The sequence below is a fragment of the Prionailurus bengalensis genome, chromosome A3 (genome assembly GCF_016509475.1).
Source record: "Prionailurus bengalensis isolate Pbe53 chromosome A3, Fcat_Pben_1.1_paternal_pri, whole genome shotgun sequence".
NCBI lineage: Eukaryota > Metazoa > Chordata > Mammalia > Carnivora > Felidae > Prionailurus > Prionailurus bengalensis.
The window spans coordinates 121555838-121571392 of NC_057354.1; the positions used below are offsets into that span (position 1 = coordinate 121555838).

The 15555-nt window shown below is 43.3% G+C and overlaps 1 protein-coding gene across 2 annotated transcripts; it reads left to right on the plus strand.

The window, feature by feature from the left end:
• Positions 1-1330: 1330 nt before the first annotated feature.
• PFN4 (profilin family member 4) lies at positions 1331-6819 on the plus strand. Of its 2 annotated transcripts, XM_043604432.1 has the most exons (4): positions 1331-1768; positions 2365-2502; positions 3315-3420; positions 6602-6819. In XM_043604432.1, the coding sequence occupies exons 1-4, from the start codon at positions 1652-1654 to the stop codon at positions 6628-6630; spliced, it is 390 nt and encodes a 129-aa protein (XP_043460367.1). In that variant the 5' UTR covers positions 1331-1651; the 3' UTR covers positions 6631-6819. The 2 variants fall into 2 exon arrangements, with proteins under 2 accessions (XP_043460367.1, XP_043460368.1); XM_043604433.1 differs by lacking the exons at positions 3315-3420; positions 6602-6819 and adding an exon at positions 3203-3281 and having other exon boundaries at positions 1332-1768.
• The last annotated feature ends 8736 nt before the right edge of the window (positions 6820-15555 follow it).

Sequence of the window (15555 nt, forward strand, 5' to 3'; positions counted from 1 at the left end):
GGAAACAGGCTCCAGGCTCTGAGCCATCAGCCCAGAGCCTGACGCGGGGCTCGAACTCCCGGACCGCGAGATCGTGACCTGGCTGAAGTCGGACGCTTAACCGACTGCGCCACCCAGGCTCCCCTGTTCTCAGTTTTTAAGAGTCTCTTATGCTTTGGCGCTCTCTCCCACTCTAACCTCTTTTTTTTTTTTTTTTCCTTTCCCTCCCCCATGGGTTTCTGTTAAGTTTCTCAGGATCCACATAAGAGTGAAAACATATGGTATCTGTCTTTCTCTGTATGGCTTATTTCACTTAGCATCACACTCTCCAGTTCCATCCACGTTGCTACAAAAGGCCATATTTCATTCTTTCTCATTGCCACGTAATATTCCATTGTGTATATAAACCACAATTTCTTTATCCATTCATCAGTTGATGGACATTTTGGCTCTTTCCATAATTTGGCTATTGTTAAGAGTGCTGCTATAAACATTGGGGTACAAGTGCCCCTATGCATCAGTACTCCTGTATCCCTTGGGTAAATTCCTAGCAGTGCTATTGCTGGGTCATAGGGTAGGTCTATTTTTAATTTTCTGAGGAACCTCCACACTGTTTTCCAGAGTGGCTGCACCAATTTGCATTCCCACCAACAGTGCAAGAGGGTTCCCGTTTCTTCACATCCTCGCCAGCATCTATAGTCTCCTGATTTGTTCATTTTGGCCACTCTGACTGGCATGAGGTGATATCTGAGTGTGGTTTTGATTTGTATTTCCCTGATGAGGAGTGACGTTGAGCATCTTTTCATATGCCTGTTGGCCATCCGGATGTCTTCTTTAGACAAGTGTCTATTCATGCTTTCTGCCCATTTCTTCACTGGGTTATTTGTTTTTTGGGTGTGGAGTTCAGTGAGCTCTTTATAGATTTTGGATACTAGACCTTTGTCTGATATGTCCTTTGCAAATATCTTCTCCCATTCCATTGGTTGCCTTTTAGTTTTGTTGGTTGTTTCCTTTGCTGTGCAGAAGCTTTTTATCTTCATAAGGTCCCAGTAATTCATTTTTGCTTTCAATTCCCTTGCTTTTGGGGATGTGTCAAGTAAGAGATTGCTACGGCTGAGGTCAGAGAGGTCTTTTCCTGCTTTCTCCTCTAGGGTTTTGATGGTTTCCTGTCTCACATTCAGGTCCTTTATCCATTTTGAGTTTATTTTTGTGAATGGTGTGAGAAAGTGGTCTAGTTTCAACCTTCTGCATGTTGCTGTCCAGTTCTCCCAGCACCATTTGTTAAAGAGACTGTCTTTTTTCCATTGGATGTTCTTTCCTGCTTTGTCAAAGATTAGTTGGCCATACGTTTGTGGGTCTAGTTCTGGGGTTTCTATTCTATTCCATTGGTCTATGTGTCTGTTTTTGTGCCACGCTTTGGGGTTTATAATCTCAGGTGATTCCGATGTGAACCACTGACATAACTAGAAAATTATGAGCAGTGATTTTCTAAGCTCACTTAATAACCTGCTTTGTGAACTGTGATTTTCTATTATTCTATTTTCCTCTTTGGATATTAGGTAACGGACCACAGTTTTCACGCTGAGACCTGTCCAAAGGGTCTTAGGGAGGTTTGTATTCTCATAGGGTGAATCGTATCAACTGTGGTTCCCTTTTTCAGGGCTGAGGGAGCATGAGCCATTTGCAGAACTTACTGTTAGATACCCTCCTGGGAACAAAGCATGTGGACAGTGCAGCCCTCATCAAACTCCAGGAGCGAAGCTTGAGTGTAGCATCACCAGGATTTAGTGTAAGAAAAAGCCAGTTTGGGCATAAGCATTACAAACTCTTTCTGTAAAGAGCCATAGTAAACATTTTTGGTTTCTGGGCTATATGGCCCATGTCACAAGTACACTACTATGCAGTTTTTTTTTTAATTTTTTTTTAACATTTTATTTATTTTTGAGACAGGGAGAGACAGAGCATGAACGGGGGAGGGTCAGAGAGAGAGGGAGACACAGACTGAAACAGGCTCCAGGCTCTGAGCTGTCAGCACAGAGCCCGAGGCGGGGCTCGAACTCACGGACTGTGAGATCATGACCTGAGCCGAAGTCAGACGCTTAACTGACTGAGCCACCCAGGCGCCCCTACTATGCAGTTTTAATGGGGAAACAAGCAAGGACAGTACATTAAAAAATGGGTGTGACTGTGTTCCAATAAATCTTTATGAACACTGAAATTTGAATTTCATGTAATTTTTACATATCACAAAATATACTATTTGTTTTTTCCAATGACTTAATAATAGAAAAAAACATTCTTATCTTCCAGGCCTACAAAAACAGGTAGTGGGCCAAATTTGGCCAGCCTGCCATAGTTTGCCCACTCCTAGTCTAACTTCTGCAGGTAATGCCCAGTGATGTCCGAACTCTTGTGAATGGATTCGCCAAGAACCCTTTGCAAACCAGAAGAGAAGGACTGTATTTCAAGGAAAAGGACTACAAATGTGTCCGGGCAGATGACTATTCTCTTTATGCTAAGAATGTGAGTGTTCAAGATTTGAAGACGGCTAGGTAAAAAACCTTAAGAATTTGACTCCGATTTGCTCTGTCCCTACTGATCCCATTTATAAAACAAACTGAGCCCATGACTGCAGTGGCAATGTCTGAGACAGCAGTCTAATGCCAGGAAGGCATAAGTAAAAGAAAGTATGAACAGAGAGCCTAGCTGAGAAATACTCATTCCAGAATCTGTCAACTGAACCTTGCCTAAAGTATCTCCTTTCACTACTCCATACTCTACATCCTCTTTCTTAAAAAAAGAAAAGAAAAAAGAAAAAGTCAGCATTCATGTGCTTAAAACCTCTCTTGGCTCTCTGTTGCCTGTAAGGAAACAAGGAGATGAAATTCACATTTATTGGATGCCCTATATTATGGCAAAGCATACTTCATCCGTATTATAAAGTAAGTAGCCTCATTTTTCAGGTGACGAAACTGAGACTTAACGAGGTTAAATAATTCTTCCTTAGTCATGCAGCAGAAAATGGAGGTGCCGGGATTCAAGCCCAAAGCTGTCCAATTCCAAAACGTATAACCTTTTCACTATATCATGTGTTCTCATTGAGATAGGGGTAGATTACAATCAGCTGGGGAACTTTCTCAAAACACACATGCTGTTATTACAAGTCTGAAATTTTTTGAGAAAAGACAACTAAATTACTGGAAAAATATCTGTCCAAAAACAGATGTTTATCAGCGTTATGGAAGTAAAGAAATGGCAAGAAATGTGGCTGAAGTGCAACTGCTAGTCCTGTGACAAGAACCCAAAGAAGGGCATTCTGTTTTACTCTTACCCAGGAAAACACTGGTGTGGTTGTTGTGAAGACCCATCTGTATCTTCTGGTGGCAACTTACACTGAAGGCATGTATCCTAGTGTTTGTGTGGAAGCCACAGAGAAACTGGGTAAGTTTGTCTCCCTATGCCTGTCTTCGTTCCCTATGGTAGTGAGGCCTTCTGACTGCCAGTAACTGAGAACCAATTCACACCACCGAGGGCAGAAAGGAGGAATTTATTGGAAGAGTACTGGAGTTAGTGCAGCTGAACCACAGGGAAAATGGACTCCAGGGACAGAAATACCGCTAGAATGCTTCTCTAGTCTCTTTTTTTCTTTTTCTTTCTTTTTTTTAGATAGAGAGCATGAAAGTGAGTACAAGCAGGGGAGGGGGTAGGGGAAAAAAAGGGGGAGAGAGAGAAGGAGAATCTTACGTAGGCTCCAAGCTCAGTGCGGAGCCCAATGTGGGGCTCAATCCCACGGCCCTGGGATCATGACCAAGCCAAAATCAAGAGTCAGATGCTCAACAGACTGAGCCACCTAGGCACCCCTCTAGTCTTTTTCTAAGGGCAACAGCTTTGTTCTGTCCTATTGCAAAGCCTTTCCTGGCTGGTATCATGGCCAAGGCTCACATACTGCCTCTTAATTTCTTTTAGGACACTGATTTGACAAGTCTTGGGTCATATGGTTTACCCCTATATCAGTCAGCTTTTGGGGGGTTAGGGGTGAGGAAGGCAGCAGGGTAAAAAACAAAACGAAACAAAACAAAACAGAAATGTTAACTGCTGGGGGCCACCCTATGTAAAGGAGCCTTTTACAGAAAAATTACTGAGCCAGGCAGCTACCTTATTGATGTCTACTGCATTCCTCTTCTGTGTCTTTATGTTTTTGAATGAAGATCTAATATAGGACTAACTGGGAAATTATACCCATGAGAGTTGAGCTTAATGAATGATAAATTATATTTGTGTTCAGATTTTTAAATGTAAACCTAAATTCCTAAAAAAAATTGGGGGGGGGGTTACTTGAACACTCCTTTAAGATAGTAGAATCCTCTACTTCTACTAGTGAGGAAAGCGGCCATTCTTTCATTCTTTCAACACATATTCAGTGATGATCTACCATGTGTGTTCTTCTTTTTTTTTTTTTTTTTTTTTTTTTTTTTTTATTTTTTTTTTCAACATTTATTTATTTTTGGGACAGAGAGAGACAGAGCATGAACGGGGGAGGGGCAGAGAGAGAGGGAGACACAGAATCGGAAGCAGGCTCCAGGCTCCGAGCCATCAGCCCAGAGCCTGACGCGGGGCTCGAACTCACGGACCGCGAGATCGTGACCTGGCTGAAGTCGGACGCTTAACCGACTGCGCCACCCAGGCGCCCCCCATGTGTGTTCTTCTATCCAAATAAAAAAGGATATCAAAGCTGTAAGCAGACATAGTCTCTACCTCCCAGGCCTCTATACATGCTGTCTAAAAATAAGTGTCCCTTTCTGCCCTGCCCCTTCACATTCAGTTGTCAAATCCCTAATCATCAATGGAGACACAAGTCAGTTCTTGGGCTATGCACTATGCATATTCCCGCTATGCTATGTATTTTATGCATACCTTTACTATCATTGCCATTAGAGCTCTTTGTTTACCTAGATTGTGAGCCCCTAGAAGATAAGAATTGTGTCTTAATCTCCTATCTCCAGTACCTAAAACAGCCTCTAGTGTTGAGTAGGTAATTAATACATGTTTGATGAACAAATAAATGAATAGCCTCTGCCTAGCAGAATCAGGGAAGGCTGCAGAGAAATGAATCTTAAAAAACTGAGAAGGGGCGCCTGGGTGGCTCAGTCGGTTAAGCGTCCGACTTCGGCTCAGGTCACGATCTCGCAGTATGTGAGTTCGAGCCCCGCGTCAGGCTCTGTGCTGACTGCTCAGAGCCTGGAGCCTGTTTCAGATTCTGTGTCTCCCTCTCTCTGACCCTCCCCCGTTCATGCTGTGTCTCTCTCTGTCTCAAAAATAAATAAACAAAAAAAAATTTTTTTTTAAAAACAAACAAAAAAACAACTGAGAAATTAAGTACCATCACAGAAACACACACACACACACACACACACACACACACAAATGTATGTATGCACAGAACTTCCCAGTTGTTATAAATAGTTTCCTGTCATGGAGCGTCATAAACCATGCTACACAGCTGGCAATGAGGTATTCTAAGAGTAAATAGGACTGAACCTGAAGAAGACACAGAAGGAGTGACCTCCAACATGGGAGGAACAGGCAATTACAACCACCAAGGTCCTTTTCTGGGCAGGTGTCAAAATTTGAGGGAAGTTCAGTTTCAGTAGACTAGGGCTGGAGCAGGAAGACAGAACAGAGACATGTAGATTTGGGCTAATTATATAATTAAAGGTATCCAGAAAATGAGGCTAGGGAAAGGGGGAATAAGGCTGTCAAGAGGCCAGATTCTATCCTATCAACTGGGGCCCAGGGCTAATTCCCCAGGTCTCCCGTAGAGACCAGGGAAGTTGCCTCAGCCCTGTAAAGTAGATTCTGTGGCTGGCAGTAAAGGTTGAGGTTCTTGTTTACAACCACAAAATACTCCAAAGAATCTATACTAGTTAGAAGGAGATAGCTGCCATCATGCTACTAAAATCCTACTGCTCAAGGCATTTGGGTGGCTCAGTCAGTTAAGTGACCGACTTTGGCTCAGGTCATATCTCACAGTTCATGAGTTTGAGCCCTGCATCGGGCTCTGTGCTGATAGCTCAGAACCTGGAGCCTGCTTCAGATCCTGTGTCTGCCTCTCTTTCTCTGCTCCTCCCCTCCTTGCTCTCTCTCTCTCTCTCTTTCTCTCTCTCTCTCTCTCTCTCAAAAAATAAATAAATAAAAATCCTCCTGCTCTAGGAAGGGATAGGCTATCTTGGAAGTGGTTGGATTCTCGTGAAGGATGATTGAGGCCTGACACCTACTCAGGAGCCAGTTACTTATCTCATTACTTCTGTTTCCTTCCCTTGTTTTTCTTTTAATTATATTTTTCACTATCAAAAAATTATATCAAAATTATACACGATAATTACAGAAAATTTGGGAAATAAAGAATTATAACTATTTTTAAATGTTTTATTATGAAAGATTCTAGGAAACATATATATCTTTGAGAGCAGCACTGGGTATTAACTATCCAGTCATCCTTGTATGTCCAGCATCTGGCACATGGTAGTCACTCCCAATGTCTGTGGAATAAATAAATTAATGAATCATATTGTGGTGATAATTTGCTGCTCACAAGTAATAACCATGTTCTGGTTTCTTTCAGGAGAATATCTAAGAAGAAAAGGAAATTAAGTCATCAAAGGACCATGAAAACCAGCTTTTGTTATTATAGGAAATCAATTCTAAAGAAAAAGTAATGCCTGATTTTGTGATTGAAAAACACTAGGAAGAAGGGACCAAAAAGGAAGAATGAGTTAAGGGAGCGATGTTTCTTATTTCAAGAGATCCTCTTCTTTAATTAGAATTCTTTGATAAGCTTTACCTGTTTGTTTGATTTTTTTAAGCGTTGGTCATTGGTATGAATGTGAGGACATTGATAGCTGCACGGGCATATCTGTTGAGAGACTCCTCCATGAGTCTCTTGGACTCCCACATCCTGCTGAGTATGTCAAGAGTGCAAGGCCCTAACCACTCTTCACCCAGGGCATTTCTCAGGGTTATGTTCCAGGAAGCAACCCCGAAAAATGAAGTAATGTCTCCCTTCAGAGCAAAGAGCGAGCTTTCTTACTGCTTGCTATAAAAAAAGGTAAGTTCCCTGAACTCAGTGTTGTTGCCCTATAATGCTGCTCACCACATGTGTGACAGCCATCTGGTCCACATCACCCCTGTAGAACTTGGGGAGAAGGGCAACACAAAGGCCACCCTTTGGGCCGTAGTCAAAGTATTTGATGGGCATTCCATACTCCCCACCATCTGCAGGCATCTGATTTTGTTGAACATTGGAAATGGCCTTTCAAAAATCAACTCAAGGGCGCATGGGTGGCTCAGTTGGTTAAGCGTCTAACTTTGGCTCAGGTCATGATCCCATGGTTCTTGGGTTCAAGCCCCACGTGGGGCTCTGTGCTGACAGCTTGGAGCCTGGAGACTGCTTTAGATTCTGTGTCTCCCTCCCTCTCTGACCGTCCCCTGCTCACACTCTGTCCTCTCTCTCAAAAATAAATTAACACTTAAAAAAATCAACCAAAAAAAATTTTTTTAATCAACTCAAAAAGATTTTTGACTCTGTCTCCCTTCCTTCCTCCTAGTCCACACAACTTAGTATGGGCAATGAATGCAGTCATCTCCAGAAAGGGTTCATCTGCTGTTTACCTCCAGGGTGATGATCAGGACAATAAGGGTGGGGAGTTATACAACCTATTTTGAAAATTTAGTATTCCATCCTGTCCATGATGCATCTTTCTTTCCCCTAACAGCAACTGCAGGCCAACCTGGTTGGCACACCCTTCAGGTGTCCCTGGGGAGGGAACATCTTACACCACTGGCATCAGGTCTTAGACCTTTTGCAGTTCTTGACATTATCAAGCAGCAAGGTACAGTTTTCTGAATTCTGAAAACATGCTATCTGGGGCTTTCCATGTAGATCTACCTACAGATTTTGGAGTCAGTCCTCATGCCAATGATTTCTCCTTGTAAATCAGCACATTGACTTCTGGATTTTATAACTCAGTCATGTGCATTATACACCCACTCTCCACATGCTGTCAAGCTGGGGTTTTGAGCCTGCGAGGCAGAAGTTCTGGCCCTGGCCCGTGGTAATCTCTAAAGTGCTAGAGGCCATCATGAAGCCTCTTGCCTGCTCACCAGCTGGTCAGCCAGCCTTTCCTAGACACATACTCACTGCACTGCTAGGTGCCTGGGGGGCCCTTTTTGTAAACCACCTCAAGGCAAATGCCTCCCTACCTACAGCCATCATATATAGACCTGCCCAGTTATTTCTACAATTCTTATTATAAAGTTCCAGCTGTGTCCAGCTATTCAGAGAGACCCACCAAAGTGACCCTTTGGTGTAGCCACACAGTACCTGCAGAGGTGTCCTGGCCAGATGATCTTCTGGTCCAGGGGTCTCCAAACTAAAGAGATTTGTGTCCTGGTGGTCCACAAAGACTTTAGAAGGGGCACACAGGCGTGAATGGATTTAAGTGATTAATTTTTTACCAGATCTTCAACTTCCATAAATACTTGCCTAAAACCGCTGTGGTTGAGGAGTCCTGTCAGCTCTAGCTTCCCACCTCCCCTCCCCAAGCACCCTTCCCCCAGTACACAAAAGGAAGGTATGCTCCCATTCAGCCCCAGTCTTGCCATGATGCTTGGCTTGGAGTACAAAAACTGCAGTGTGCCAGAGGAAAGGAAAACTCTCAATATTTTTTAACGTTTTTAAATCCATCCTCTACTGTCAAAAAATATATGTGGAGAGATCCATGAGAATAAAGTAAAAAGCATTAGTGAGAAATAGTGAAAATCTTTGTGTCATAATTGTTCTATGAGAGGAAGGCTTTATGTCTTACCTATATTTCTTTTTTTAATGTTTATTTATTTTGAGAGAGGGAGGAGGGGAGAGGCAGAGAGAGATTGGGAGAGAGAGAATCCTAAGAGGGAATGAGATCAAGATCTGAGCCGAAATCAAGAGTCGGACACTTAACCGACTGAACCATCCAGGCACCCCTATATTTCTTAAAATTCAGAATTAAGATGATTGTTGGAGCACCTGAGTGGCTCTGTTGGTTAAACTTTGTGAGTTCGAGCCCCACGTCAGGCTCTGTGCTGACAGCTCAGAGCCTGGAGCCTGCTTCTGACCCTGTGTCTCCTCCTCTCCCTGCCCCTCCCATGCTCATGCTCTCTCTCTGTCTCTCAATGATAAATAAACGTTAAAAAAATTTTTTTTAATATGAATAGGACATGTATTTAACATAACTATTTGAATTGAAAAATGAGAAACCTCTGATAGAAAGTAATTTTATCTGGCTGATTATTTAACAATGAGGATTGGCTTTGCCAATAAGAATGTCACAGATGTTTTTCATAATTAAGTCTGCAGCTTCAATGTATGAATACATTTTAATGAAAATGTATTTGAAGTATGTGATAAGGTAGAAGGATTTTTTTTAATGAGATTTATTTATTTATTTGTGTTTACTTTTGAGACAGAGAGACAGAGAATGAGTGGGGGAGGGGCAGAGAGAGAGGGAGACACAGAATCCGTAGCAGGCTCCAGACTCTGAGCTGTCAGCACGGAGCCCAACCTGGGGCTCGAACTCACGAACCGTGAGATCATGACCTGAGCCGAAGTCGGACACTTAACCAACTGAACCACCAGGCGCCCCTAGAAGGATTTGATTTTTAAAAACTGTCGTAGCAAAAGTGTATTGAGGGGTGCCTGGGTGGCTCAGTCGGTTGAGCGTCGGTCTTTGGCTCAGGTCATGATCTCGCGGTTTGTGAGTTCGAGCCCCGCGTCGGCCTCTGGGCTGACAGCTCGGAGCCTGGAACCTGCTTCGGATTCTGTGTCTCCCTCTCTCTCTGCCCCTCCCCTGCTCATGCTCTGTGTCTATCAAAAATAAATAAAATGTAAAAAAAATTTTTTTTAATCTGAAAATTATTTTTAAAAAAGTGTATTGAAATTAACATTTTTACTTTCCAAATCCTTTGTGAGTATATCAATTTTTTTATTTTTTTTTAATTTTTTTTTAATGTTTATTTATTTTTGAGACAGAGAGAGACAGAGCATGAACGGGGGAGGGGTAGAGAGAGAGGGAAACACAGAATCAGAAGCAGGCTCCAGGCTCTGAGCCATCAGCCCAGAGCCCGACAAGGGGGCTCGAACTCACGGACCGCAAGATCGTGACCTGAGCTGAAGTCGGACACTTAACCGACTGAGCCACCCAGGCGCCCCTGTAAGTATACTGATTTAAACAAGGGGCCTTAGGGCGCCTGGGTGGCTCAGTCAGTCACAGCTCAGGTCATGATCTCACAGTTCAAGGGTTCAGGAATTCGAGCTCGTGGAGCCTGCTTGGGATTCTCTTTCTCTTCCTCTCTTTCTGTCCCTCCCCCACTTGCCTTTTCTCTCTCTCTCAAAATAAATAAACTTTAAAAAAAGTGCCTCTAAGTGAAAAAATAGTAGATATAATTAATGATCATGTGATAAATCTTCACAAAGCTTTGTTTGTATAATTCCAGAAGCTAAGATCCTGAACAACACTTAGGGGTGGGTAACAAATCCTTTACAGGTTGATTGGTTTCCAAGTCTTTGCTTTCAACAAAATTGAAAAAAGACCTAATTAAGTTGCCAGCTAATCTTTGAAAATAATTTTTGATGATAGATCATTATATAGTTTTTAATCATATAACTCAGAGGTATTCAGAGAATTGGCTGACATTTCTATAATGAAATTTCTCTTTCCCATCTAATTTATGCAAATTAGATTCCTCAGAGCTTGTCTATAAAAATGAAAAATAGGAAGAGAATTTATGTTGATCCCAGTCTCATTCCAGCAATGAGTAATATTCATCCACAGACATAGTAATTACTTGGAAAAATTCAACCCCACCAGTGGTCATTAAGAGATGTCTTTCCAATAAAATTCTACTTTTCATGTTCAATAATTATTAATATTTGAAATAATACTTATAATAATATAAAAATTCAAATAATGTTTTGATCAATTGTGAACTAATAATATTGTAATAATAATAAATTCCAGAAGAAATGTAACACTCACAGCCCTATGGTCACAGGAAATAACTTTTTAAATTAATGTCAGTTTTTGTACACATTTTCTTGCAGATAACAATGATCAATAAAGCATGAAATGCAGCAGTATATAATTCTATGATAAAAGTAGAATGGAATATTAGTACAAGAAGAAAATTACATTTTAAAGCTTCTAACTGTTAAAGAACTGTTTGGGGCATTTTTAGTGGATGATCGTAGATATCAAATTGCTCTGAAATCTGGATTCTACTTGATACATTTAAAAGCCTTATATGAGTAGAGCACCTGGGGGGGCTCAGTTGGTTAAGCATCCAACTCTTGGTTTCAGCTCAGGTCACCATCTCACAGTTCATGAGTTTGAGCTCTGCATCAGACTCTGTGCTGACAGAATGGAGCCTGCTTGGGATTCTCTCTCCCTCTCTCTCTCTACCCCTCCCCTGCTTGCATGCTCTCGCTCTCAAAATAAATAAATAAACCTTTAAAAATAAGTAAATAAATAAAATCCTGATATGAGTTTTAAAATGTTAGTATTTATGACCAGAAATCATATCTTTTACACTATTTACATTTAAGATTAAATATTTTAGATATTGCGGTGCCTGGGTGGCTCAGTTAATTTTGTCTCAGGTCATGATCTCATGGTAGTGAGATCAAGCTCTGGGTTAAGTTCTTCACTGGGTCCTGGGCATGGAGCCTGCTGAAGATTCTCTCCCTCCCTCTTTCTCTGCCCCTCCCCCACTCATTCTCTCCCTCCCTCTCTCTTTTTCTCAAAAAAAAAAAAAAAAAGGAAAAAATATTTTAGGTATCAACTTTAAAATGTGAGCGGGGACAGACACATAGTTTTTGAAAAAGTTTTGTCTGTTCGAGACAAAATGTGAAGACCACTGCCCAGAGTAAGAAGTGCCTTGGGCATTGAGTCACGTGGATGGGTGCCCAGGAAGATGGCAGGGGCAGGTAGCCAAAAAGCAGACCCCAGAAGATGGAGGCAGAGGACTCCACCAGGCTGACTCCAAGTCTTCTCTCTCCCAGAGCCTTCCTAAGTCCCTGCTCCTAGGATTTGCTCCATCAAGCTCAGTGTGGAGTATGCACAGAGGGAGGGGAGAAAGAGCCCACAGAAAGGCCTGCAGGCACAAAAGCTGCATGAACAACCTAGACAAGAGCTGGCCCAGCTCCTCCAGGGAAGAGGGTCTGCTCCAGAACCATGAGTCACCACTGAGCTTGGTCACCAGAGAAGCTATTGTCTCAAGGTGACTCAGCAGCACTGTGCAAAACCCTTTGAAGGGGCCGGGAGCCTGCTGGACATCTGGACGAGATTCTTCCAGGCCCTCAACCCCATTTAACTTCAGCAGCAGCAGCAGCAGCAGCAGCAGCAGCAGCAGCAGCAGTAACTGCACCTCAGATCACTTCCTCCACCCCATTCCTAACGCAGAAGATCTTGTTTGTTCTGCTAAAATATGGGGGATTGTGAAATACTGCCACTGCAAAAATTCCACCCAATCCCTACATGTAGCTCTTCACAGAAAGGGAACTAGAGCAGGAAAAGTTGCTTTAAGAAAAGCAGCTTGTTCTGTGGGGTGGCCATCTTCCTCCAGCAACAACGAAGACTGGCACTGGACCCCGGACCTGTCTCATCAGACCCACTTACTCACCCATGTGCCCCTCTTTCTGCAAGACAAAGCCAGTATTCCAGCCCTCAGTAGCCAGCAGCATTTTGGGACTCTAGACATCTAGACATGGGCAGAGCTGGAGCCCACGCTGCCAGCAGCAGTGGGAGATCAGACACCCAGCCATGGTTTTGCTGCCTGGCAGGAGTCAAGCTCAGTATGTCACCATCCCCAAAGGGCTCCTCATGCTCATGCCCATGCCCATCCTGGAGGACTGACCCTGCCCTAGGCGGCAGCTATCCCGAAGGCCTGGCTCACTGTTTTCTGGCCGCTACACTGCATGCGTGAGGAAGACCCTCAACCCCCAGAGACCCCTCCCGCTAGCCCTGCCCTGTCACTCAAAGCTAACTGCTGACACCAACTCAGGCCTCTGACTGCCCTAACCTTCATCTCTAAGCCCCTCACCGATGCTCTGACACACTCTAACCTTTAATCCCAATGTTGATGGGACCTGTCCCCCATGGAGACAACTGTGGACAATTTTTATGACCAATGTGAGGCAGAACCAAGCTTCTCAGAGCAGTTCCAGCTGCTTGTCCTCATCCCGAGAGGAAACTGTCCTTTGGTCCTTCTGCTGGGTCCCTCACAGGCAGTGGAGGAGACCTTCCTGTTCCATTCATCTGCTACAAAGAGGGAACAGAGCCGCCCAGCCATCTGTCCTGGGGGCTGTCTGTCCCAGAAGCACCCTAGACTCTTAGCTCCCCACCCCCTGCTTTTTTATTTTCTTAAGTGTATCTATTTATTTATTTGTTGACAGAGAGAGAGAGAGAGAGAGAGAGAGAGAGAGAGAGAGAGAGATTCCCAAACAGGCTCCACCTTGTCAGTACAGAGCCCAATGCAGGGCTCAAACTCACGAGAAATGGCAAGATCTTGACCTGAGCTGAAACCAAGAGTCGGATGCTTAACTGACTGAACTAGCCGTGCACCCCAGGAGGCCCCTTTAGAACAATTCTGACCCTTAACCCTCTCCTTGCCTGCTGGATTGATTTTGTACAAACCCAGTGCTGATCAAGGCTCCCTGAGCCCCAGAACTCTGGATGGCTCCTCACACTCAGTGCCTTCTGTGACCCAGGGCCCACCTGACCCTTGGCTTGTCTCTCATCACACCCTCAATACACTAGATGGTTTATCTTTCCAAAGCCAACCCTATAACTTCCCTCCCCTGTGCCGTTGCTGGCTCAGCATATTCTAACCTGGGTTGCTGCCACAGGAGGCGTACAAGAGGGGCTGAGAGGGCTCATCCCTCCTGGCACTGGGGATGTGGGCACAGCTGCCGTTCAGTTGGCCAGACTATTCAGAGCCATCTCCCTGGCGACCACGAGCCCCAAGGAGAAAATTGAGATGGCCTAGGCGCTGGGTGCCACAACGGGGTTTGGTTATAAGGAGGACTTCTCTGCAAAGAGGCTGAAGGCCATGCAGAGTACAGATGTGCATGTTTCTGCAGTGGCTTGTGCATTTGGAGGAAAGGCCAAACTGATCCTTACTCCCCAGCTCAAGGGAGCTGTCTTTTGTCCTACCTACTCTTCTTCCATAATCTTTTCCTCCTCTTTTCTCTCTTGTATTAGTTACCTATTGTTGCATAACAAGTTGCCCCCAAACTTAGTGGCTTAAAACAGCAAACATATATTATCTCACGGTTTCTATGGGTCAGGAACCTGGGAACAATTTAGCTGAGTCCTCCAGCTCAGGGTCTGGTGTAGTTACAGGGAGATATGATTCATTGAGACTATGAATGTAGCATTCCAACTCAATTTTTAAAATTTTAAATGTTTCATTTCTTTCACATAGCTCAACATATAAAGTGCTTATTCTTTTTTTTTTTTTAACGTTTATTTATTTTTGAGACAGAGACAGAGCATGAACGGGGGAGGGTCAGAGAGAGGGAGACACAGAATCTGAAACAGGCTCCAGGCTCTGAGCTGTAAGCACAGAGCCCAACGCGGGGCTCGAACTCACGGACCGCGAGATCATGACCCGAGCCGAAGTTGGCCGCCTAACCGACTGAGCCACCCAGGCGCCCCATAAAGTGCTTATTCTTTTTGTATTTTGTATTTTGTTCCCTACCTCCCATGAGGTAGGCACTCTCTCCCAAAATAAGATATATAAAAATAACTCCATATAAAAAGATTCTGTATCTTTTTTCATGCTCACATGACCATATAAGTATGTGTATAGCCATGTACATGCATATATGGACATTTGCCATTGTTTTACCAAAATGTTACTCTCATTAAATGAATGTTTCACAGAAATCCCTCTATGTCAACTGCTACAGCTCTAAGGCATTTTTCAAATGGATGTATGGGTTCATCATTTATCCAGCCATTCCCTGAGTAATGGGATTTATTTTGTTTCTACATTTTTTCTCTATGATCAATGCTGCAAGAAACATTTCTCTACATATGTCCTTATATACTGGCATTTATTTCTATAGAACAAACATTTCAGAAACATGTACTATACTGTCATTGTTATCATTATCATAGTATTGTCTGACATCTGGTAATATACTTACTACTGTTTTTCATATATTTCTTGGCCATTTGATATAGATGGCAAGAAGAGGGACAGTAGCTGATGGGCATTAAATTTTTTTCTATTTTATTTTATATTTTATTTATCTTATCTTATCTTATATTATCTTTTGAGAGAGAGCATGAGCAGGGGAGGGGCAGAGAGAGGGAGACAGAGGATCCGAAGCAGGCTCCACCCTGTCAGCAGAGAGCCAGACATAGGGTTCAAATTCACAGACCGTGAGATCATGACCTGAGCCAAAGTCGGATGCCCAACTGACAGAGCCACCCAGGCACCCCTGATGGGCATTTTTATAAAACAGAAAGCTTTATG